At 36.2% G+C, this 24192-nt stretch overlaps 4 protein-coding genes across 4 annotated transcripts; 3 read left to right on the top strand and 1 right to left on the bottom strand.

Moving 5' to 3' along the window:
* The first annotated feature begins 1534 nt into the window (after positions 1-1534).
* Positions 1535-3611, top strand: LOC140891756 (fructose-1,6-bisphosphatase, chloroplastic-like). Its single transcript, XM_073300388.1, has 4 exons — positions 1535-1979; positions 2075-2299; positions 2444-2950; positions 3380-3611. The coding sequence occupies exons 1-4, from the start codon at positions 1548-1550 to the stop codon at positions 3449-3451; spliced, it is 1236 nt and encodes a 411-aa protein (XP_073156489.1). The 5' UTR covers positions 1535-1547; the 3' UTR covers positions 3452-3611.
* Positions 3612-4379: 768 nt separating this feature from the next.
* On the top strand, positions 4380-7808 carry LOC140891673 (uncharacterized). The gene is made up of 4 exons (XM_073300274.1): positions 4380-4942; positions 5783-5961; positions 6468-6813; positions 7411-7808. Exons 1-4 carry the CDS (start codon positions 4529-4531, stop codon positions 7513-7515), a joined length of 1044 nt encoding a protein of 347 aa, XP_073156375.1. The 5' UTR covers positions 4380-4528; the 3' UTR covers positions 7516-7808.
* Positions 7809-17858: 10050 nt separating this feature from the next.
* On the top strand, positions 17859-19462 carry LOC140886463 (probable L-type lectin-domain containing receptor kinase S.7). Its single transcript, XM_073293046.1, has one exon. The coding sequence runs from the start codon at positions 18189-18191 to the stop codon at positions 19239-19241; it is 1053 nt and encodes a 350-aa protein (XP_073149147.1). The 5' UTR covers positions 17859-18188; the 3' UTR covers positions 19242-19462.
* Positions 19463-19570: 108 nt separating this feature from the next.
* Positions 19571-23890, bottom strand: LOC140886462 (O-fucosyltransferase 19-like). The gene is made up of 8 exons (XM_073293045.1): positions 23130-23890; positions 22032-22104; positions 21870-21940; positions 21697-21785; positions 21481-21613; positions 21156-21388; positions 20591-21067; positions 19571-20167 (listed from the first exon to the last, which is right to left on the bottom strand). The coding sequence occupies exons 1-8, from the start codon at positions 23697-23699 to the stop codon at positions 19912-19914; spliced, it is 1902 nt and encodes a 633-aa protein (XP_073149146.1). The 5' UTR covers positions 23700-23890; the 3' UTR covers positions 19571-19911.
* Between the last annotated feature and the right edge of the window lie 302 nt (positions 23891-24192).

A 24192-nucleotide genomic window follows, 5' to 3' on the forward strand; every position in this document is an offset into this window, starting at 1 on the left:
TTTTGATGTTTTACATATTCTGTAAAAGTTTCAACCCAATCTAACGGATAGATTTGTGTCAAATGTCTTCTCAAAAATACTGCACAGATTTTATGTGAGGAGAGAGCAGCTTCAGTTTGAAGTCTGAGAACAAAATGACATCCAAATCCGATCTTCACATTTCACATTTTATTTCACGTCCTAAGAAAAATTCTACTCAAATTTTAGGTCGATCTACGGTTTAATATGTCTCAAATTCTTTTGAAAGTTGACTGATCATCAAGCCTATGCAAATCCAAAATCTCTCCTATTTTCGAGCAAGAAGTGCAACAGATCTCGTACTATTTTCTGAACAATTTAAAACCAAACAAGGGCCTAATTTCCATCCAAGAATCGCACAAGGAGCTGCTACCCAAGACCGATTAGATACTATAAATTCGAAGCACTAGATTCTGCACAAGTTCGAGGATTTGAAATCTTTTGTGTTCGATCATGTCGGCAAGTTTCATTCACGTTTTTAATCCAGTTGACCAAGTTCAAAGACTACCGAAATCTATTTAAGCATTAGGGGTAAGTGGACTTATATATGTTTTAAAATAATGATGTTCTTGATTTCAAAAAACTCAATCGTATACTACTCGTTTCATATCCTTTGATTTCGTTTCATGTTTCGTTATGTATGATTCATCTGTAATGTTATGAGATCTTGAAATATATTGTTAGGATTTGAATTAAGAACAGGTAAAATTTTTTTCGAAAACATGATAAGATATGATAAAGTCCTGATGCGGTGGGTTATAATAACCATTTAAGGCCTCGTCCCCTTATAGGAGTAACAATTAGGGGCTGATCAATATGTCATGATTAACGAGATGAATAACATTGTCATGTCTAAGTTTATGCTTTAGTTATGATATGTCTTGATGCTTTGTTTCGAATTCTGTTTGTCTCTTGTCTCGACTCCTGTTGCGACATGTTCTGGAACATGTCACCTTTTGAATTCGCATCATGTAAAATATTCGATATTTGTATGTACGATTGACCCCCACTTGCAGAGTGTTATCCAAAACACTCACTCCCTTGAAAGATGATGAACAACACGCATTTTGGGGTTGGTAATCAAGTTCAAGATATGAAAATTCAAGTAGCTATTCCAGTTTGATTTCTTACTACGTTATCGCTTTCGCACTTGTGTTTTTTTTCGTAAAAATAGTTATGATTTATAAAATAGACAGATTTTTGGCAAGATTTATACTAAAAAGCTTCTTGTTTCAATGTTAAATTGTTAATCAATACCCACATCAACTAAGTCCGATGTTGAGGCGTGACACTTGTAATATACGGATGGTTTGTAGACTTTAGCCTATTAAGTTGAGATATAAATATTATGGTAGAGACGAAACTGTACAATCCACTAAAAACAAAGTTTTGATATATAAATATTATATTTGTTCTCGGTGTTTCTTTTTTTTTTTTTTTGAATATATATTTAAAATTTTGCAACAAAAGAAATAATGTTGACGCAATTTTCAATCTCGCGGATATAAGCAACACAGGCACACACACTGATGAAGATGGCTGAAGCAGCTCCGAGGTTGCTGACATGGAACCGCCTCGGCTCAGCCTTTCCTTCCATCACTCGCCTCCATCTCCGCCCACCATCATACGGCGGCAAACAATCACTCTCCACCGCCAGTTTCAGCCGCGGAATCACCTGCAAAGCCGTGGAGCTAGAATCAGCAGCCTCCGCTGCCCCGGCGGCACCAATGAGAAACAATGGCAGATACGAAATTGACAACTTACCGACATGGCTTTTGAAGCAAGAACAGGACGGCCACATAGATACAGATTTCGCAGTTGTTCTTTCCAGCATTTCCTTGGCATGTAAGAAGATCGCCTCTTTGCTTCAGAGATCCAATATCATCAACCTCACCGGAGGTCAGGGCACCACGAACATCCAGGGTGAAGATCAGAAGAAACTCGACGTTATCGCCAACGAGGTTTCAAATTTTCATTTCTTTACATTTTCAACCGGGTTACCGATAAAACCCAGAAACATATTATTGAATTAAGCTACGTACTACGATGCTTTCAGTTGTTCTGCAGCAGTCTGAGATCAAGTGGGCGGACAGGGGTTATAGCATCGGAGGAAGAAGACGCCCCAGTTGCAGTTGAAGAGACTTATTCTGGAAATTACATTGTGGTTTTCGACCCCATTGATGGCTCTGCTAATATCGACACTAGCTTGACTACTGGCTCCATTTTCGGGATATACGCTCCTGATAAGCAATGCTTATTCGACATAGACGATGATTCTAGGGTACATTCTTGACTACCCAATGCAATTTACCCCATGATTTATAATACTATATTTATGAGTTCTTGGTGGAATTCAAGACTGTATTTTTAAAATCAATCATACATGAAATTTGAATGCCAAATGATTTTATTGGATCGGGAAAAGCTCGCTCAAGAACAACAAAAGTGTGTGGTCAGCGTTTGTCAGCCTGGAAGCAACTTGCTAGCGGCAGGTTACTGTCTGTACTCGAGCTCGGTAGTGTTCACCCTCTCAATAGGCAGGGGAGTTCTCGCCTTCACGCTCGATCCGGCCTATGGCGAATTCGTTTTAACGCACGAAAACATCAGGATTCCGAATACTGGAAAAATTTACTCATTCAATGAAGGAAACTACGACCTGTTCGATGAAAAGTTGCAGAAATACCTGGATGACTTGAGAAAGCCAGGGGCTAATGGCAGGCCATATTCGGGTCGGTACGTAGGTTGCCTTGTTGGTGAGATTCATAGGATGTTGCTGGTTGGTGGAATCTACGGGAACCCGAATAACAAGAAGAGCAAGAATGGGAATCTGCGGCTCTTGTATGAGTGTGCACCTATGAGCTATCTGGTCGAACAGGCCGGGGGAAAAGCTACCGATGGATGCCGGAGAATACTTGATATTAGGCCAGATCAGGTACAAAAAACTGATATTCGAAATAGATCAATGGTTACTTTGATGCGACAGTGGGGCGAATACCATTAATATTAATTCCATGGCAAGCTCAACATGGATGCTTAGATTAACAGTTAGGGGTACTACCTCGACTCTATCTAGTATGGAACAAATCTAGATGAACGATACATTTTTATAAGATTTCGCTATACCATCGTGTTGGTGTTGGTTGTTATATACATGATTAAGGTTTATATACTGAATACTGATAAGTAAATGAATTGGACTAGTCCAAAACAGGCACTTAGATGCATTCTCTGAACTGATATTTTGAACTTGGGTTTTGCTTCTTATAGGCTAACAGATACTTGTAGTTGTGCTTCGAGAAACTAAATCGAGCCAATATTCATTGATTTTTGTCTCATGTTATTTTATTTCTTTTTTTTGCAGGTTCATCAGCGTACACCAATATTCATTGGCAGTACAGACGAAGTTGAGAAACTGGAGAAGTATTTACGTTAGAAAATTCTGAAATTCTGTATATAGAACTTGGTAGAATCTAACAATATTTTAGATTGAGAACAGAATAAGTTCATTTTCAAAAAAAAAAAAAAAAGAGAACAGAATAAGTTCTGATAAATTTTATCATAAACCTATGCACTGCGGCATGATTCACCAAACTTGAAATGTATTGCTTTATATTTTTTGAACTATTGAAATATATTGCTTCGATCACTGATTTGTGTTCATTTATTCATTTTCTATATTTTCTCTGTTTCCCTAGTCGTACGTACTACGTACCAATAAGGCAATACGTTTTATTATCATATAAGAGTTTCAATTTTATTACTGGTTGCATAAAATGGTATGCAGCACAAATCTAATATCATTCGTATTTTTATATTAACTTCAAGTTTGGATGTCTTCAATTCAATTAGCCAGAATCAAAGCATTTAAAAATGCTTAAAAAATTGTTATTATGCATGCATTCATAATTTTGTAAAAAAAATATTTGCAAACACTACTGGGTTTGGTTGGATAAGCCAACATGAAAAAAAAAACATATATTTTATTTTTAAAAAATGATTTTCTTAAAAAATATAGCGTTTTATTACAAAAATAATTTTTAAAAAATACTTATTAGAATATAAAATTTTTGGTATTTTGGTTTTTGCTTCTAATTTCATTTTTTAAAAAAATCTTAAAAAACAGTTTTCTTCTTTATCCAAACAAAAAAACTACTTATAAAAACACTTTAAGAGATCGACTTTTTGAAGTTGCTGTATCCAAACTCAATCATTTCACTTGAAGTTTTACATAGTTTAATTTAATTACAAATACAAATTGGATAATATATTTTGAAAAATACGATATATATTGATTTTAATAAAAACAAATATATTGAGAAGAAATAAATTTTACAGTCTCTTCTTTCCCAAAAAAACAAAAAAAAAAATTTACAGTCTCCATCGCCCCTATCCACGTATCAAAACCCAATCTTTCATTGCTTCCACGCAGCTGAACCCAGAGAGCAATCGAGCAATCAATCGAAAGAAACTGCACAGAATTCCACAGCAACACGCTTGAAGACGAAGGAAGATGAAGCAGGGGCTTCTTCCATGGAGTCCTTGCACATATTCGGCCTCCATTTCACTCTTACTACGACCCGCCACCACTTTCAAGCCCGAATTCCCCAGACCCAATTGCACAGCTGTCACTCTGACTCTGAATTCAGTGGACGAAAGCCCGTTGACGGCTCGAGAGAGAAGGCAGATGAAGAAAGAGAATAGGGAGAGCAAGCCCGCTTACAACTGGAAGGAAGAGGTGGAGGAGAGGCTTATCAAGAAACCCAAGAAACGCTACGCTTCCTGGACGGAAGAGCTGAATTTGGATTACCTCGCATTGCTCGGGCCCCAGTGGTGGATCGTCAGAGTTTCCAGAGTTTCGGGCCAAGAAACTGCTGAAAGGATGGCGCGTTCAATGGCCCGAAACTTTCCTAGTTTGGATTTTAAGGTAGTTAGAGCTCGGACTAACTTTCTTATCTGATATGAAAATTGGGCTTGGATTTTGGTTTTGCTTTTGAAAGTTGAATGAGAGCCTAACAGTATCTTAGCTCATCAGGTCAAGATGTTTCAGTCATTCTAATCTTGTCAGAATCTACCTGCAGATGGTTTCAAAACATGTGGAGGGTTAAAAAAATTGTTCTAGTTTAGATTTTTTGATAGTTTTGATTGAATATTCATGTTTGAATTTTTAATAACTTGGTTGTCGTAAGGTTTTTCGACTTTCGTTCAACATGTTACAATTACCTAAGTTGCGCCCGGATCGAAGGATTTGAGGCATCTCAAATCCATTGTATATTATTGGTTCAAAATTAGAATGAAATGTCTGAAATCTCTTATGTTAAGCTAATTACATTTTTTTGTTTCACTTTTAAATTCCAATATAGTCATTTCAAATCCATGGATATCAAATGGTTTGATATGAAATTCATCCACAAAGCGAAATCCATCATCCAAATGCAACCTATGATTCACATCCTGCAATAAAGATGTCAACTTTCAAGGTGATTTGGGGTGGTAACAAATTTTATTTGATATCTACAAGTCATGCGCGATGATCAATACATGTACAAAGAATTATAGGATCCTGGATGAGAAAGCTGACTTACCTGAAATTGCTTTATATGAGTTCATTTTTGTACCTCTTGATTGTTTGTACTCGAAGTGATTTTGGCTTGTCCTTTAGGTTGATTATCTTCCAGGAACAGAGTACTTCTAACTTGTTTGTTAAAGTCACCACATTGCCAGTTTTTTACCTAAATTTGTAGCTTTCTTCAATGATGATGTGCAGGTTTACGCTCCTTCAGTCCACATCAAAAGAAAATTGAAGAATGGATCAATCTCTAGTAAACCAAAACCACTCTTCCCTGGATGTGTGTTTTTGAGATGTGTAATGAACAAGGAGTTGCACGACTTTATACGAGAATGTAATGGGGTTGGAGGGTTTGTTGGATCCAAGGTCGGAAATACGTAAGGAACCTCAGTTTCTCTTGTCATTTTTTATCTGAGGGTTATTGGCTTCTTGATGAATTTTGTATGTCTATTGTATCACACTAATTGTTACTCCATGCATAGGATGTACCAAGGCACACGTGTCCTGGAGAATGGGCTTCCGGTGCAAGTTGTAACACCAACCTAATTGAACAGCAGGACAAAAAATTTTAGATGGATGACGAAAACTATGTTACATAGGATATAATATGTAATTTACAAACCATTTGAGAAAAAGTATTCTTGTGGTACAAGCAAACCACAAACAAAAAAAGGATGACTGTTGCATTGGATTATAGTTATATGTATAATCGCTCCAGTTGAGGCACGAGTGCTTGGCACATCTGTGTGTGCAACGATTTATTCTTGTTGCACTTCGAGATTATGTCCATGTCTTGTGGCTGTCTAATAATTATAGTTTCACCTGCTGAATGATATTTTATACCTCCTTAAATAGGGATAAATAAACTTTATTTATCGTGCAGAAAGCGCCAGATCAATAAACCCAGGCCAGTAGAAGCAGATGATATGGAAGCAATATTCAAACAAGCAAAGGCAGAACAAGAGAAAGCTGATCAAGCTTTTGAAGAACAGCAGCAAACTGAGGGAACTCAGGATTCTGAGATAATCAATGCGATGTCTCCTTTGGTCTTGAAAGATGATGCTCAATCAAATACCACGACAACTGCAAGGGGCAGAGGTAAAAAAGGGGCGAAAAAGACAATGGTCGGAAAAGCTATGTCCTTCGAACCTGGTTCAACTGTCCAAGTTGCATCAGGGTCTTTTGCTGGATTTTCAGGCACACTTAAGAAGATCAGTGAAACAGGGCTGGTATATCCTCTTGCTGTTATTAGGACAATGTAGAATCTTTACTTCCCTCCTACTTGAGAATGATTCTTTTGAGAAGATTAACTAATAGGAAATGACAGCACATCCCACAATAATCCCTTTACTATTTATTTGTCTTGCAGAAGTGAAGTATTAGTTCCACAAAAGCTTGATTTTCCCTTATCCCTCATTCCAGAGGCAGAACATTCAAGGCCAAGTGTCTGTCTTTTTATTAAACATTATAGCTAATAGCTACATAGCAACTCGAAGTGTATCTCCATGTTTTGATTGATGTGCCACGTAAATAGTCATGACATACACAATATAGAAAGGACAATTATTGATCCAAAGCGGCGGCACATCACTCTCGCGGCCTTCCCCCTCAACTTTTAGGAAATTAGTCTTAGTTTTTTTTAATTTTTTTGAAATCTAGTGAAGTTTTATTAAGTTTGAAATCTCATCGAGTGCTTGAGTGAATTTTTGATTTTGAGACAAGTGAAGTATTATTCAGTTCATAATGAAGCAAGCATCTGTACTTAGAATAACTAGTTTTCAGGTTCAGATTTTTCTTGGCTGAATCCTTGTTTTTTCTTCCTCCAGGCAACCATTGGATTTACGCTATTTGGGAAAGAAACTTTAGCAGATATCGATGCAAGCGAAATTGTTAGGGAAACAACTCGACAAATAGCAAATGCAGACTTGTAGGATTGTATGCCGCTGTACTGCAACAAAATATACTCTCGAAAGGGTGGTTTGGCCCTGCAAACTACACGAGAATTCGAAGAATGCAACTTGTTCATATTTTTCTGGGTGCATATGGCTTATATATGGGGTGATTATTCGAATAAACACTGCCATTAAAATCTTGATGTCTTCACAGATTTGACCATAGGCTAGTTCCAATTTGTTGCTACTTGTATTTTTTGCATCAACTCCGGAAATTTTCGCTGTTATGATGTATTTTGGTGTGGCTAAGGTATAAGATGAATTTTTAAGCAGCAGTTCTGGGATACATTTGTTCTTCCGCTCTAGAGTAATCATGTTCAAATTGTATTACTTGATCTTCTTTTTTTTTTAGCATAGTACACTACTTGATCTTGACTCTGAGCATAATTCAATATTCTAGCTTAATTACACTAAGTTACATTACTGTAAATCTGTAATTGGTTAAATTCAAGTGGGACAAAATAATTAGAAGTGTGGAAATTGATGTTTAATTTAAATAACTTCAATCAAATTAACAAATAAAAATGGGCCTTGATTCGCGATTCTACATGGATTTGATTTGAATTTGACAATCAGAATTTGTCTTAAAACGAAAATAGAAACTAACTTAATTTGTAATACCCGGTCTATCATTATTATATCAATTTAGTTGATGCTAGCACATTGCCTTTCCACATGTAGTAGATAGCCTACAAACCACACTTGTTAAATCGGATTCAATACAATTTGTACGACAAACTCGTCAAAAAAAATATTTGACAAAAGATATAAAACTTCTTACTATTGATTACGTTCCCTTACTCACAAACGCATACATCCTCACACGATTAGATCTTAATATCTTGCTACTTATTATTGGAAATATATCTTTCTAAATATTGTGTATTGTTGTGAAAAAGTAAAAATTTACGGTAAAAAGTAAATATTCCAAAACTCAAAATATATCAAACTCTACACTTTATAATATTTTTCTCTCAACTTCAATTGTATTTTTCATCACAAATGAAGACCTATTTATAGATCCACATTTGAGATTAGTCCAAAAATTAAAACATCATCATCTACATCATCACACACTAATTTTTCACATTTTACAACTCAATATTCAACATTCAATATTCAATATTCAACATAATAATAATATATTTTTCAACACTCCCCCTTGTGATGATGACCGTGATATGATGACTGTATTCATTACGTGTTTTATACTGCCTCGTTAAAAACCTTACTAGGAAAAACCCAGTGGGATAAAAACCATAGTAAGGGAAAAAGAGTGCAGCCACGTAAATTCCCCCTCATGTTAACATGAGTGATTCTTCACATATTCCGTAGATTACGCATCCCAATGTTGTATATATGCTTTCTGAATATCGTCGTGGGAAGAGCCTTTGTGAAGAGATCTGATGAGTTCTCACTTGATTGAATGTAACAGATATCCATATCTTTATTCTTCTCAAGCTCTTGAGTGTAGGCAAAGAATTTTGGGGGGATATGTTTGGTTCTGTCACTTTTGATGTATCCTTCTTTCATTTGAGCAATACATGCAGCATTATCTTCATATAGTGTCACAGGCTTCTTTTCTACTGTCAATCCACACGATATTTGAATATGTTTGGTCATTGACTTTAACCATACACATTCACGACTTGCTTCATGTAATGCAATAATCTCGGCGTGATTTGATGAATTTGTTACGAGTGTTTGTTTCTGTGAACGCCAAGAAATTGCGGTGCCTCCACGAGTAAATACATATCCGGTTTGGAAACGTGCCTTATGTGGATCAGATAAGTATCCAGCATCAGCATAACCAATGATACTTTGATTGGTGTCTTTTGAGTACAAAAGTCCCAAATCTGTCGTTCCTCGTAGATAACGGAATATATGTTTAATTCCGTTCCAGTGCCTCTTTGTTGGATATGAACTGAATCTTGCCAATAAATTTACAGCAAAAGATATATCAGGTCTAGTGCAATTTGCAAGATACATAAGTGCACCAATGACACTTAGATATGGTACTTCTGGACCAAGAATAACTTCATCATCTCCACATGGACGGAATGGATCATTTTCTATGTTTAATGATCTTACAACCATTGGAGTACTTAATGGATTTGATTTATCCATATTAAAACGTTTAAGGATCTTTTCTGTATAATTTGTCTGGTGAACAAAAATTCCACATTCTTTTTGTTCGATTTGCAAACCCAGACAATACTTGGTTTTTCCAAGATCCTTCATTTTGAATTCTTCCTTCAAGTACATCATAACTTCTTGAATTTCTTTATTCGTTCCAATGATGTTTAAATCATCAACATATACAGCAATAATTACACATCCGGATGTTGTTTTCTTGATGAAAACACAAGGGCATATTGGATCATTTACATATCCCTTTTTCATCAAGTGCTCACTTAGCCGATTATACCACATTCGGCCGGATTGCTTTAACCCATATAATGATCTTTGCAATTTTACAGAATAAAATTCTCTGGGTTTTGAACTTTGTGCTTCAGGCATCTTAAATCCTTCAGGGATTTTCATGTATATATCACTATCAAGTGATCCGTATAAGTAAGCTGTAACAACATCCATAAGACACATTTCCAAATTTTCAGACACTGCCAAACTAATCAAATATCGAAACGTAATTGCATCCATAACAGGAGAATACGTTTCTTCATAATCAATTCCAGGCCTTTGAGAAAAATCTTGTGCAACAAGTCTAGCTTTATATCTGACTATTTCATTTTTCTCATTTTGCTTTCGAATAAAAACCCATTTGTATCCAACAGGTTTTACACCTTCAGGTGTGAGGACTATAGGTCCAAAAACATTACGTTTATTCAGCGAATCCAATTCAACCTGGATGACATCTTTCCATTTGACCCAATCATGACGAGTTTTACATTCACCAAAAGATTTTGGTTCATGATCCTCATTTTCATTTACGATGTCACAAGCCACATTATAAGAAAATATCTCATCAATATCTTCTATGTCTTTTCGGTTCCATATTTTTCCAGTATTAATATAATTGATAGAGATTTCACGATTCTCGTCAGTTTGTGGTTCTGACAGAATATTTTCATCATCAGGTGATTCTTCTGGAACACCATTTTCTATTTTATGATCGTCGTGTTTCTCTATGCCTTTTCTTTTCCGAGGATTTTTATCCTTGGAACCGACTGGTCTTCCACGCTTCAAGCGTTTTATGACATCATGAGTGTCTTCAATTTGTTTCTTTGGAATTTCAATTCGAGCAGGGGCATTTACAGCATGTATATATGATTTTGTTACCCCTTTTGTGTCTGCAAATGCATCTGGCATTTGATTTGCAATTCTTTGCATGTGCACAATTTGCTGTACATCTTTCTCACATTGTTTGGTCCTTGGATCCAAATGTATCAATGATGGTATATACCATGTGATTTCTTTTTCGATGTGTTTCTTTTCTCCCCCTAACACTGGGAAGATTTCTTCATTAAAATGACAATCAGCAAAGCGTGCTGTAAACACATCGCCTGTCTGAGGCTCAAGATATTTAATGATTGATGGACTATCATAACCGATATAAATACCGATTTTTCTTTGAGGACCCATTTTTGATCGTTGAGGTGGTGCAATAGGCACATACACCATACATCCAAAAATTCTCAGATGAGAGATATTTGGTTCTTTACCAAATGCAAGTTGCAATGGGAAGAATTTATGATATGCACTTGGTCTGATGCGAATTAATGCCGCAGCATGTAAAATTGCATGTCCCCATATAGAAATAGGGAGTTTTGTTTTCATAATCATTGGTCTAGCAATCAGTTGTAGACGTTTAATCAATGATTCAGCTAATCCATTTTGCGTATGAACATGAGCTACATGATGTTCAACAGTGATTCCCATTGACATACAATAATCATTGAAAGTCTGGGATGTAAATTCTCCAGCATTATCAAGTCTTATTTTCTTGATTGTATAATCTGGAAATTGATTCCGCAATTTTATTATTTGAGCCATTAATCTTGCAAATGCCACATTTCGAGTTGACAATAAGCATACATGTGACCATCTGCTAGAAGCATCGATCAATACCATAAAATATCGAAATGGTCCACATGGTGGATGAATTGGCCCACAAATATCACCCTGAATGCGTTCAAGAAATATGGGTGATTCTGTTTGGATTTTAGCTGGTGATGGTCTTATAATAAGTTTTCCAAGAGAACATGCTTTACATTGAAACTTATTATTCTGAAAGATCTTCTGGTCTTTCAATGGATGACCATGCGTATTTTCAATAATTCTTCGCATCATTATTGAACCAGGATGTCTCAATCGATCATGTCAATTTGTTAATATTGAAGAACTATTAACCACCATATTTGATTCGATTGGCCTTACATGTGTATAATGCAATCTAGTAGGGAGCATTGATAATTTTTCAACCACATATTTCTTTCCTGATTTATATATGGTAAGACACATATATTTCTGATTTCCATCAGTTATCGTCTCAGTATCATACCCATGAGAGTATATGTCATTAAAACTCAACAAATTTCTTTTCGATTGTGGTGAATATAAAGCATCATTTATCAGAAATTTTGTACCATTAGGTAACAAAAAATGTGCTTTTCCACAACCTTCAATCAAGTCTACAGGACCTGATATGGTATTCACCATTGTTTTTGTTGGTTTTATTTCCAAGAAATATCTTTCATCTCGCAGAATAATGTGTGTTGTACCACTATCTGGTATGCAAATTTCCATGATATTATTTCCATGTTTGCTCATAGCATTTTCCATATCAAACTTCACAAAAAAATGCAATAAAGAAAAATTAAGTACAATACAAATGCAAAATATAACATGCTTTATAATACAAGAATGCATTAAAAATACAAATTTGTTACAATATAGTCCCACCAATCTTTTAATCAATGTCTTCGAAATCATTCAAAAAATCCGCAGCATTGAAACTAGTTGAGCCAATTAAATGGTCACTATTTTTAACAAAATTGGTCTCTTTTCCTTTCCCTTTTGTCGATTCTTTATAAAGCTTACATAGATGCTCAGGGGTTCGACAAATATGTGACCAATGTCCTGGAGTGCCACATCTATAACAAACACTCTCAGATCTTTTTGAGTGATTTTCATTTTCACTCGGGTTTTCATGCTGCCTTTTTGGTGGGTGGTTCGCGACGTTCTTTTGAGATGAGTTATTGAAGTAACTATCTCTATTATTTTCATATCCACGGCCGCGACCATGACCGCGATCATTTTTACGTCCACGTCCACGTCCACGCCCACGTCCTCGACCTCGTCCACGACCAAAATCTGGTCTATGCCTTTGATTTTGATTTTCATTTTTCATTACGACATTTGTTTCAGGAAATGCCGTTGATCCAGTGGGTCGGGATTGATGATTTCTTATTAACAATTCGTTGTTCTTTTCCGCCACAAGAAGGCATGCAATGAGTTCGGAATATCTCGTAAAACCACGTACTCTATATTGTTGCTGTAGAGTTATATTTGATGCGTGAAAAGTGGAAAATATTTTCTCAAGCATTTCCATCTCTGTGACTTCAAGTCCACAGAATTTTAATTGTGAGACTATTCGATACATTGCAGAATTATATTCACTGACTTTTTTAAAGTCTTGGATTCTCAACGAATTCCATTCATCACGGGCGGTCGGAAGTATCACTTCCCTTATATGCTCAAATCTTTCTTTCAACCCTTTCCATAAAATCATTGGGTCTTTTTCTGTGAGATACTCACATTTCAACCCTTCATCAAGATGTCGGCGTAAGAAAATCATTGCCTTTGCTTTATCTTGTGAGGTTGATATATTAATTTCTTTGATGGTATCACTTAGACCCAATGACTCAAGATGCATTTCTACATCGAGAGTCCATGGCATATAATTCTTTCCAGTGATATCGAGCGCAACGAATTCAATCTTTGCCAAATTTGACATGGTGGTACTAGAAAAATAACAATACATTTTATTAGTTAATTTCCATTAATATGACAATACAAAATAATGGATAAACGAAGATTACAAGTGCGTATACAAATAGAGAAAAAATAGGTGGTGGAAAATCGCTGGTGAGTACAAAACTCGTGAACATGATGATCATAGTCGTTATGAAAAATATCCTTAGAAAAGCCAAAAACTCCATCTTCTTTTTCGAAAAAAACCGAGGAGAATGTTTTGAGATGAAGAATGAATTTTGGTGTGATTGAAAATGAGTTTGAGTGAACATATTTATAGGCAAAAAACTAGCCGTTTATGACCGTTTGTGACCGTTGAGGGTAAGAAAAAAATGATTATGTGTTGAATAAAAATTCGTGATAATCATGTGATGCGTATAATGATAATCATAATTAAATATACGCAATAAAATATATATCATATCACGTTATTATAAGGTCAGTGTCCTAGACAACCTCTTATATAATAACATGAAATTATATATTGATATAGTTAGTATATATACATATATCATATCACGTTATTGTTTAAAAACCTTAGAGGCTTTTATACTTGTCGTATCCCTTACCGGGAGTGTGGGATGTCGTCTTAACATCCTCCCAGGATTTATAACAAGTTTTTAAAAACTAATTTTTTTTCATAACATGATAATATATATTAAATATATACACAATAAACAATAAAATAATTATTCTTACTTGTTGAATATTTTTGACTTCTTCTTGTATTTTGGATCGTCGGAAAATATAGAGAACCTTCGAGCGATCGTGCTGATAACGTGTTGTGAAAAAGTAAAAATTTACGGTAAAAAGTAAATATTCCAAAACTCAAAATATATCAAACTCTACACTTTATAATATTTTTCTCTCAACTTCAATTGTATTTTTCATCACAAATGAAGACCTATTTATAGATCCACATTTGAGATTAGTCCAAAAATTAAAACATCATCATCTACATCATCACACACTAATTTTCCACATTTTACAACTCAATATTCAACATTCAATATTCAATATTCAACATAATAATAATATATTTTTCAACATGTATATCTTTTGTATCTTTTTATTTATTTATTTCCTTATATCTATCTCGTGAGATTGTATATAAATATGCATTGTATCTTTCTTTCTGAATATATGAAAAATATATTCCCCAAACGTTTCTACATGATATCAAAGCTCCCGGCCTACGCCACTAAACCCTAGCCCTACCAAGCCGAAGCCGCCGCCCCTCCTCTTCCAATATATATATTTTTTCCGACGACAAACATGGCTGATTCGAAGCCCGTCTCCACGTCTCTTGTCACAACTTCTCCTCTGCACCTCTTGGATGGCTCGCCTCCTGCTGATGCTACCCTATATCGTCAGATCATTGGTAGTTTCAGTATCTCTCCTTTACTCGTCCGGATATTGCCTTTGCAGTTAATAAGCTATCACAATTCATGCATGCTCCCTCTTCTCTACATTGGGGGGCGGCCAAACGTCTTCTTCGCTATCTTAATGACACTTGCTCATATTGTCTAATGCTTCGCTGCCACAACTCACCATCTCTTCACGCATTTTGTGATGCTGACTGGGCGGGTGATGTTGATGATCGCACCTCTACTGGTGCGTATATTGTTTTTCTGGGTCCCAATCCTGTCTCATGGTGCTCACGTAAGCAGGGTTCTGTTGTTCGTTCTTCTACTAAGGCTGAATATCGTGCAATTGCTTCCACTGCTGCGGAACTACAATGGGTTCGTTCGCTGCTTGATGAACTCGGCCTTACAACTGTCTCATCTCCAGCCTCAATATATTGTGATAATGTTGGGGCTACTTATCTCTATGCTAATCCAGTTTTTCACTCTCGAATGAAGCATATTGCTCTGGACTATTTGTTCGTGAGCTGGTTCAACGAGGTAAAATTCGTGTCTCTCATGTATCCTCCTCTGACCAGCTTGCTGATGCCCTGACCAAGCCTCTTGCTAGTTCACGTCTTCGCCTTCTTTCTGATGCCCTGACCAAGCCTCTTGCTAGTTCACGTCTTCGCCTTCTTTGTTCCAAGATAGGTGTCTCTCCGCATCCACCATCTTGAGGGGCCTATTGAAAATATATCTTTCTAAATATTGTGTATATCTTTTGTATCTTTGTATTTATTTATTTCCTTATCTCTATCTCGTGAGATTGTATATAAATATACATTGTATCTTTATTTCTGAATATATGTAGGGGTGGGTTTTTGGTATACCGTATAAAAAATATTGGCATGAAAAAAATTTATACCGGTACCGATATCGAAATTCTGAAATGTTGATATGAAAAAAATCTATATTGGTACCATATAGATACCAAAAAAAAAATTAAATATACCAAAAAAATGTCTATATTTCAAAAAAAATTTGGTACGATATGCCGAAAGTCGGTATTTTAGCTCGATATTTCAACTCTAAATATATGAAAAATATATTCTCCAAACGTTTACACTTATAAGTTGAAGCAACTGTGAGTGGGTCATGGGTGGAGGGGGGATGGCGACCAATTTCCACTCTTATAAAATATCATATGCACAACATTGAATGCTTTTGGTGATGGAATTATGATTATCATTGTAATGTTTGTCAAGATAATCTAACCGATCAATGAGCATGTGACAGAAGGCTAAAATAATTTCTTCATTTTATTTTATGAATGAAAATTGAAATCATTGTTTAGATGTATGAAAAATAAAATTTGAAATTGGAATTGGAATTGAAATTTAGAATATATGGAAATGAAAGTGGTAAAATTTGGAGTTTTTCAAAAGTTAAAATTGTGAGGCAAAAAAATCCAAAACTACAGAAAACCTCTTATACGAAAATAAATACATTTAAAATCATGTAATTTTAAAAATCAGACATAAAACCTCTTATGGATAAATGTTCTTGAATATTTTTTAGCACATGGCTGAAATATACTGGATTTTTTTTAAAAAAATAAAGAGTATATTGTTCTAATTAAAGAAGGCTTCGAGGCTCGAGCTAGTTCAAGATAAAGGGGCAACCGGTGACGATATTGGAAAATCTATATTGATGCTCGGATCAGTCGTTCTTGGAGAGTTGATATCTATTAAAGAAGGTTTCAAGTTAATTCAAGATAAAAAACTTCATGCAGCTGTTTATTGCCTTAATTTACTAGTGATAGTGCAAGTAGTAGTCAGCCACTAATCTAAGGTACGTGAGTCTATGTGCCTCGTAGATTAAAACTTTGTTATCGGACCTAGATATAGTTTCGTTTTTTTATGTTTGGAGATCTGTCAATGTTGTGGCTCACTCTTTGACGAGTTTTGCTTGTTCATCTCTTGCATTTTTTTGCTGGAAGCCTGAAAATTTTCTTAGTTGAGTGATTAATCTTGTAATAATTAATATTTCTCTTCATTAATAAAATTACAGTTTGTTGCTTGAACTAATATTTCTCTTCATTAATAAAGTTTAAGTATCTTGTCCAATCTTGTAATAACTAATATTTCTCATTCATTAATAAAGTTACAGTTTACTGTCCAAAATAAATATTTTTTAGGGGATTTTGAAGACGGGTTGACACAATTAGAATAGAAACTAATTTGGTAAAATTTTCATATCGGAGGTCCTCCCTATATTCTAGACAAATTAAAGCTAGAATTGTGTAGACAGACAAATTCAATTGTTCAAGCAAACCAGTTTTATGACGCTATCATCCAATTTTACACACCAAAATATTTTATTTTAATAAAATCAGGCCAAATCTTAATATTAGTATTTTGATTTTGACCCCTCCACTGGTCCTTCCCGCACATGATCAAGAAAACCAAAGGGTTTCCTTTTCTTTCTTTTTTTTTTCTTTTTTAAAAAATAAAAGTATCCCGAGTCGTCCTCTTCCTCAAACAGGTCCACACATCGTGCTGTCATCTCTATAATATCCATAGTCCATACTGTGTGCTTTTCTGTCTGTATGTTTTGTGACCATATGGATATAAATGGAACTCCTATACATACAAATCAAGTGTATGTATACATCGGGCACTGGACCGTTGTATATATGAGTCAACAAGACAAAACTGGCACGCGGACATTAATTATCCTTCTCTTTTTTACCTTTGATCTGCGCTACACGTTAGTTAGTTGTGGGTATAAATCGATTTTTTGTTTAAGCAAACTATTTTATATAGGATTTATTCAAAAAAAAAGATTGGTGCACAATGCAAAGTTGTAGAACAGAGGAATCTTGTTTTTTTCCATTTCATATGGAGGCCAACTTTATTTATATTACTAAAATTATAAAGCTGACAAAGTTTCATATTATACAGAAGCTGATAATAAATGATGGTAATATTATTATTTGACGGGGGCAAGCTACGGACCAATACTGTGAGCAAAAGGAGATCATGCTAGTTATACTATGTTGCTTTGTTCGGGTGTTTACTGTAAAGAGAGAGAGTGGGTACATAAACAAAGCAAAACTTATTTAATTTTCACAACCTCCAAGTTCAATCTATATACTTTACTCATTTCCCCAAGATTTTTTGCAATTTACATCTCTCTCTTCGCTCAAAACCCGAAAAAAGTAGAAGAAAAATTGATCTTTTTTATACTTCACGGGTTCTTCCTTCTCAAGAAAACCTTGTGAGACGGGACAAGCTCGAGCTGTAGCTGAGGAACATGGTCAGATCCACAATGGCTTCGTTCTCATCGTCAAGGGACTTGATGGCTTTCTTGTTACTGTATTTTTGCTTGAAAGCCTTGTCTGCAGAATCGAATGGATCGTTTTCTTTCAAGAATTTTGGTAAAGATTCCAACTTTACTTCACAGCTTGTTCTGTATGGTGATGCTAAGGTTGATAATGGTAGTTCGTCAGTTCAGATTTCTGGTTCAGGGGTTACTGGTGGGGGGAGGATTGTACTAAAGAATTCCATTAATCTTGTAGATTTGGGCTTGAGGAAGAAGGTTTCTTTTTCCGTGTATTTTGTGTTTTCTATCCCTGGGGAAAACGGGAATGGATTGGCTTTTTATATGGTTCCTGGTGGATTTCTTTTGAATCCTTTTGATGAAAGGAAACATCAGTTCCTTGCTATAGAATTTGATACCTTTAAGGATGAGAAGTACGGGGATGTGAATGGTAATCACGTAGGGGTTGATGTTGATAGTCTGGTGTCCGTTAAGGTGAGTAATGTTTCATCGTTTCATTTGGAGCTGAATAGTGGAGAAAAGTTACAAGCTTGGATTGATTATGAAGCCAGTTCTGAAAGATTTGAAGTTAGGTTGAGTAAATTGGGTGCCTATAGGCCAGTCGAACCATTGCTCATTTACTCAATAAACTTGTCAAAAATGTGGCGAGGGATGGATGTGTCAGTTGGATTAAGCTCTTTAAATGGGAATTCATCTCAGACATGTAACATTTATTTGTTAAGTTTTGAGTCGAGAACCGTACCTTATGGGATGCATTCAGAACCAGTGGATCCAAACAAGTTAGTGCACAAGGGAGAAGAGGTGAGAGCTTCAAGAAGAAACGATTGTGCCTTAAAGATACTTACTGCCCTAATTCTTGGCACTGGATTTGGAGCGCTCGGTGCTTTCTTTGTTTTGTCTGTGTGGACCATTCTTGGGAAAAGGCGGCCTGTGGCGCCGGAGGAGTATGATGTCCAACTCGAGGAATCTGAGTACAAAAAGTTCAGTGTTTCTGCAGACAAGGCTGTAGAGGATGGTATAAAGTAAGTGTTTAACTTACAGATTGGTTGAGATGCTTTTTGTTTGTATATTTTCCTTGTTTTTTTGTGCTTGGAATGTGTTGATTTAGTGTTGTGTTGTAATTTAGTGATCAATCATTATGTGGTAAGTTTTTACTGTGTTGTGATCATTAGAATACAGCTTCAACTTGGTAAATGAATGGATAGTTCTAATGTTTGTTCGAGTATAATCTTGCAGATTTCTCCAGTAAAATTATGAAATTGACTTGTTCTTCCGATTATTATTGTCCCTTCAAGGTGATTCTCCTTTGCTAATAAAATCTCACAACAGAAAGCTGTACAAACATGCAGAAGAAGTAAAAGAAAGAATAATTCATTGCAAAATTGCGAGTTGTTACATTCTGTAAATCTGAACCAAGAAATAAAAAAATCTGTACTTCATTGTAGCAAGAATGCACTGTTTCTGCTCTTCTGTGTGTGCTTTCCTGAAATCTAACCACTTTTTGAGCTCTTAAAACCTTGATACTTCATTGATTATACACACAAGGACCAATTTTCACCTGTACCTTTGTGATCCCATTTCTTGCTAATTTTCTCAAAGGCTGGTGGACGTCTAGTTTCTTGCCACACCTGTATGTATCTCTTCGTGTACTTTACAGTATTTGGTGTCGAAAAAATGCTAGCTAAAGGAGAGAAGCCTAACGTTGTGAAGCAACTCTCAGACCAGGTCTTCGATCAAGTTGCTGATGTTTAATCTGCTCCTGAGTTTTATTACAAACACAACCAGGAAAAGGGTTCGCATAGAAGTTCTCCTCTAGTCTAGGCAATTCTCCTAATTTTCTTTCGTATGGTGCTCCAACTCTGTTGGTGTGTAAGTTCTTGACCTCTGATGTGAAATGCTCCCAAGAAATTGAGCCCCTATCCAACAAATCTATCAATCTAACAAAATTTAACCTGCAAAGCAAAAGATACAAGAGCTCAGGTTTGATTCAGAACATAAATACAAAGAGGGTAGTAGGGTAAGACCGAAAGGCTTTCGTAATGTCAAAAGTTATCGCTATTGGTAACGCTAAAACTCAAAGTTTTAAGCATATAAGAATCATGTAGCCTATAGGCAGCTATTCTATCAATAACCACAATTGCTGCTTTTCCATATCCAATTCCGCTAATTATGGAAAATCAAATATGCTGTATTACTTCTAATGCTAATTACAAGACTGAGCATTTGTAGCGCCGAAAGTTAGAGCTACTGTATAGTTCAAATAATTTATGCCGTACAACAATCTAAACGGTATTGTTTATGCAGTACCATAGGTGAACAAGAGAAATTGCCATGGGCAGACAAAGGTAAATGGAATTCACAGTTGATTAAGTTACCTGTCGGGATTTATAGTCTTCCTAAACCCTTCGAATCTCCTGTGCCCCTGCACCGCCTTTGCCATATTCCCATCATATGTGTAAACAAAAACATCACTTTCTAAGGCTATAATGTAGTCTAGGGCAGCAAGGCGATTCTGATAGTTTACAAAGGGCTCCAACTCTTCTTCTGTTGCAAGAGTCGAGTGAAAGAAAACATTTGGGTATTCTGCCCGAAATGCATCCATGCTGCTGTTACCATAAATTTCTCCAGCCACGATGTATATTCTCGTCGAAGAAGGATACCCCATTGCCTTGAGAAACAGCGCAGCCTCCCTAGGAGACATAGGGCACCCCCCTTGAAGTCTCTTTTCATTGGGGTCGATTTCTTTCTCTTTCCAGTGCTTCACATTGTACCTCATTATACGAAGCTCCTCGGCCTCAGATGCAGTCAAATTGTTGCTGCAACCTGTGAATGCTAACATATCTTTCTCATATCTGAGGAAAATTGAGATACATATAAAGTTTAGTTGAAAATCAAAAAAATTATTCAAACTTCTGCTAGAAAAATTGGTGAAACTATCACCTCAGGTGCAGGGCAATAAAGGGTTCACCCTCATCTCTAAGTCTATCCACGAGTTTCTTTCCAAGATCCTCAATCTCAGGAGTGTAGCGAAGGGCCTCATAGTTTGCTCGACACCTTAGCCTCTGGATAGACGCGGCAAGGCCGTTATTTGCAAGCCGTGAGTCTGTATGTGTAAACTTGATCACCTTGTGTTTCTTTAGCAGAGGAAGAATGTCTTTTCTGTAGTAACTAGCCTGTATATATGACAATCCTCCACCGTTAGATGGAACTCAACGAAAGTTTATGACCTTATGTATTTGTGTTCTATTCTTCAAGTCATATGTACCTTAGACCAAGAAATAGGTGCTTTGTTAACAGGATTCACTCTAGCAAATCGTTCTGGCAACTTCTCAACTATGTCAATATCGTCGCTTAGTACTTCGATGAACCGTCTCCAATCAAAAATATCCTTAAAACCACTGTGGAGATGATAGCATAAGCTTAGAACACAGATGGAAACAAACGAAAAAGAGCGAAAATATTCGGTAATGAAGAATCATACCTAGGATCTGTCCAAAAACTTTCATGATCAAGGGAAGGTAACACAAGTGTGGCATTCATTATCTTTGCCACTGCAACCATATCACATATCTGTGACGAAAGAAATTGGAATTCAAAGTCGAACAAAGCTCGTCTATGGGCTAAAAGGTATGTAAGATAGAAGTTAAAACTTACCCCTGTCCTCATTTGATTCAATCCTCCATTGGCATGAACCAAAATGTAGCCGTTCGTGGCAGCTCCTATCTCTGCATGGATATATAACACAATGATCATCAGAAGAGAAAAGAGTTTGCTGCATCATTCGATATACATATCAGTGGGCGAGATTCGACTTACTTATACGATTTCTTGGTCGCGAAATGCACTGATAAAAGTTGTCGCTATTCGGTTTCGTCCATATTTCTGGTACCTGCCATAAAAGAACATGTAGACATAAGAGCAGGAAAACAAGTTCTCTTCCTTCTTCCAGTGCCTGATTACTAATGAATATATCTCATGTGGTGGGACATAATGATCAGATTTTAGGAAATAAAGGCCCAGAAATGAACAATACATAACAATGTTAGAGGGAATGTATCCATAGAATTTATGATATTAGAAATTTCCATTTACCGGTGAAAAAAATTACAAAAAAATTGCAACAAAATCCAAGTAAATGTGCACAAGCCCCGGTTGAAGACAATATATAGTGGCTTTTGATAGTTTCATTTTTCGAAAAGACGTGGCACACTAACATATCACTACTGGAAAAGATTGCACAACTCCAAAGTTTCTTCCGTACAACAATAGCAATAAAATTTTATGAGGAAAAAAAAAATTTTTATTAGAAAATTCAGGAAAATAATCACAAGGTGGGGAAAGGGTACTATATTATAGTTGAAAAGCTGTTTATTTTGTATTTTTCCGTTTTTTAAATTAAAGGAAAATAAGGGGTGTAAATGCCCAACGGTAATTAATGCACCATTATTATAATATAAGGTAAATGAAATGTAATTGTGGTCAAAGGAAAAATGAGGAAAATTCCAACGCTCGTATGGTTGCCACCCACTAACATCTCGTGGGTCAGAAAACAACTGATAATATTCCAAACATTCGTTGAATTTAAGGTAATGTATAGAAATAACTAATTTTAAATTTAATACTAAAATATTACTCGCAAAATAACTGCCATGTAAAAAAGAAAGTTTCTGAAAATTTTGTAGGAACTAAAATTTCAGTAAACGGCAGATGTTGGATATATTTAGTAACAGAAGATACAGATGAATCTTGGAAAATCAGAAACTGAAAAATCCAATGACTCCATTCCAATTAAAAATCTAAAATTTAATTTCGGTGAAGAATAAAAAAAAATCCAGAATCTAGATATTAAAAAAATATATATATTTTCTCAGATTAATTTCCATTAATAAATGAGACAATATTCGGGTAACTCACCGGAAACTCCTTCATCTTCCGTTTCTGGCCGGCGGAACTCGATGACTCCGACCCAAACAACTCCTTCTGAGCATTAGATGAATATTCGCTCCTCAAATTCGGCCTCACGAAATTTCTGGCGATGTCCGCCGCCGTTCCGCCACCGCCGCCGCCGACCATCAGGATAGAAAACTTCAAGAACGCCGACACCATCGCCGTCATCAAAAGCAACACGAAAACGACACGGCCCAAATGCTTCCTCTTCGTCAAAGAACCCAAAGCTCCCCAAACGGAAACAACCCATTCTTCCAATCGCAAAACCCATTTCTCCGGCAGCCTCCTCCGCGCCAGGAAGTACCTGACCGCCGGGTGGTGATGGTGCAAACTGCCGTAGCCATTATTAAACAATGCTTCTGTATCTATGTCGCTTTTCGAATGCTCTAAGGAAACCTGCACCGCGTCGGAGGGCTTGTCCTTCTCCTGATCGTTCATCGAATCAGGGACGCGGCGGCGGTGGTGGGCGAAGGTGGCTCCGCCGTGAATAGGGCTGCTGGCGGTGGAAGAATTAATGGTGGCTCCGCCGCTTGACATTTCGCGGAGAGAAAACGACGGAAATAATGGAACAAAGGTGTGTGAGAAAGAAGATCATGGAAGGGATAGAAAAGGCGAGGGGTGGAAGATTAAGAATGAATCGAATCCTTCCTGGGTGTTGTTTTGTTGGTGTGTGAATGATGGGGAGAGATTTAAGGAGACGACTCACAGGGATTCATGTGAATGGGAACTTTGATTTGTCGTCGTTTAAACTTTGTATCGTCAGCGTATCTGTATATATATAACCGAGTCAACTCGTGTTTCTAAATCAACCCCAAGCCCTTTTTTTCCCCATGTACTACTCTCGCTTTTATTTATTCTATATTAATAAATTTTAATATATATCAATGTATTAGGTTGAGTTGCGACTATTGTCTGCGTTAAGCAAAGCAATCGAAACGTGACGTAAATATAGATTTTAAGAAAGATATATTCATCCATTTCGATTGAAATGCGATAATTGTCTACGTTCAGTAGAGCAATCAAACGTGAC

Source organism: Henckelia pumila, chromosome 3, assembly GCF_033568475.1.
Source record: "Henckelia pumila isolate YLH828 chromosome 3, ASM3356847v2, whole genome shotgun sequence".
Taxonomy (NCBI): Eukaryota; Viridiplantae; Streptophyta; class Magnoliopsida; order Lamiales; family Gesneriaceae; genus Henckelia; species Henckelia pumila.

What these genes read in the sequence shown, in the direction of transcription:
- LOC140886463 (XM_073293046.1), top strand. Translation starts at nt 18,189, where the DNA reads ATGGTCAGATCCACAATGGCTTCGTTCTCATCGTCAAGGGACTTGATG.
- LOC140886462 (XM_073293045.1), bottom strand. Translation starts at nt 23,699, where the DNA reads ATGTCAAGCGGCGGAGCCACCATTAATTCTTCCACCGCCAGCAGCCCT. An exon ending in GCGACCAAGAAATCGTATAA is followed by an intron (nt 21,941 to 22,031) that starts GTAAGTCGAATC and finishes ATATCCATGCAG; the next exon opens with AGATAGGAGCTGCCACGAAC. An exon ending in TTTATTGCCCTGCACCTGAG is followed by an intron (nt 21,068 to 21,155) that starts GTGATAGTTTCA and finishes AATTTTCCTCAG; the next exon opens with ATATGAGAAAGATATGTTAG.
- LOC140891673 (XM_073300274.1), top strand. Translation starts at nt 4,529, where the DNA reads ATGAAGCAGGGGCTTCTTCCATGGAGTCCTTGCACATATTCGGCCTCC. An exon ending in TTCCTAGTTTGGATTTTAAG is followed by an intron (nt 4,943 to 5,782) that starts GTAGTTAGAGCT and finishes GATGATGTGCAG; the next exon opens with GTTTACGCTCCTTCAGTCCA. An exon ending in AGATCAGTGAAACAGGGCTG is followed by an intron (nt 6,814 to 7,410) that starts GTATATCCTCTT and finishes TTCTTCCTCCAG; the next exon opens with GCAACCATTGGATTTACGCT.
- LOC140891756 (XM_073300388.1), top strand. Translation starts at nt 1,548, where the DNA reads ATGAAGATGGCTGAAGCAGCTCCGAGGTTGCTGACATGGAACCGCCTC. An exon ending in TCGACGTTATCGCCAACGAG is followed by an intron (nt 1,980 to 2,074) that starts GTTTCAAATTTT and finishes CGATGCTTTCAG; the next exon opens with TTGTTCTGCAGCAGTCTGAG. An exon ending in TTGATATTAGGCCAGATCAG is followed by an intron (nt 2,951 to 3,379) that starts GTACAAAAAACT and finishes TTTTTTTTGCAG; the next exon opens with GTTCATCAGCGTACACCAAT.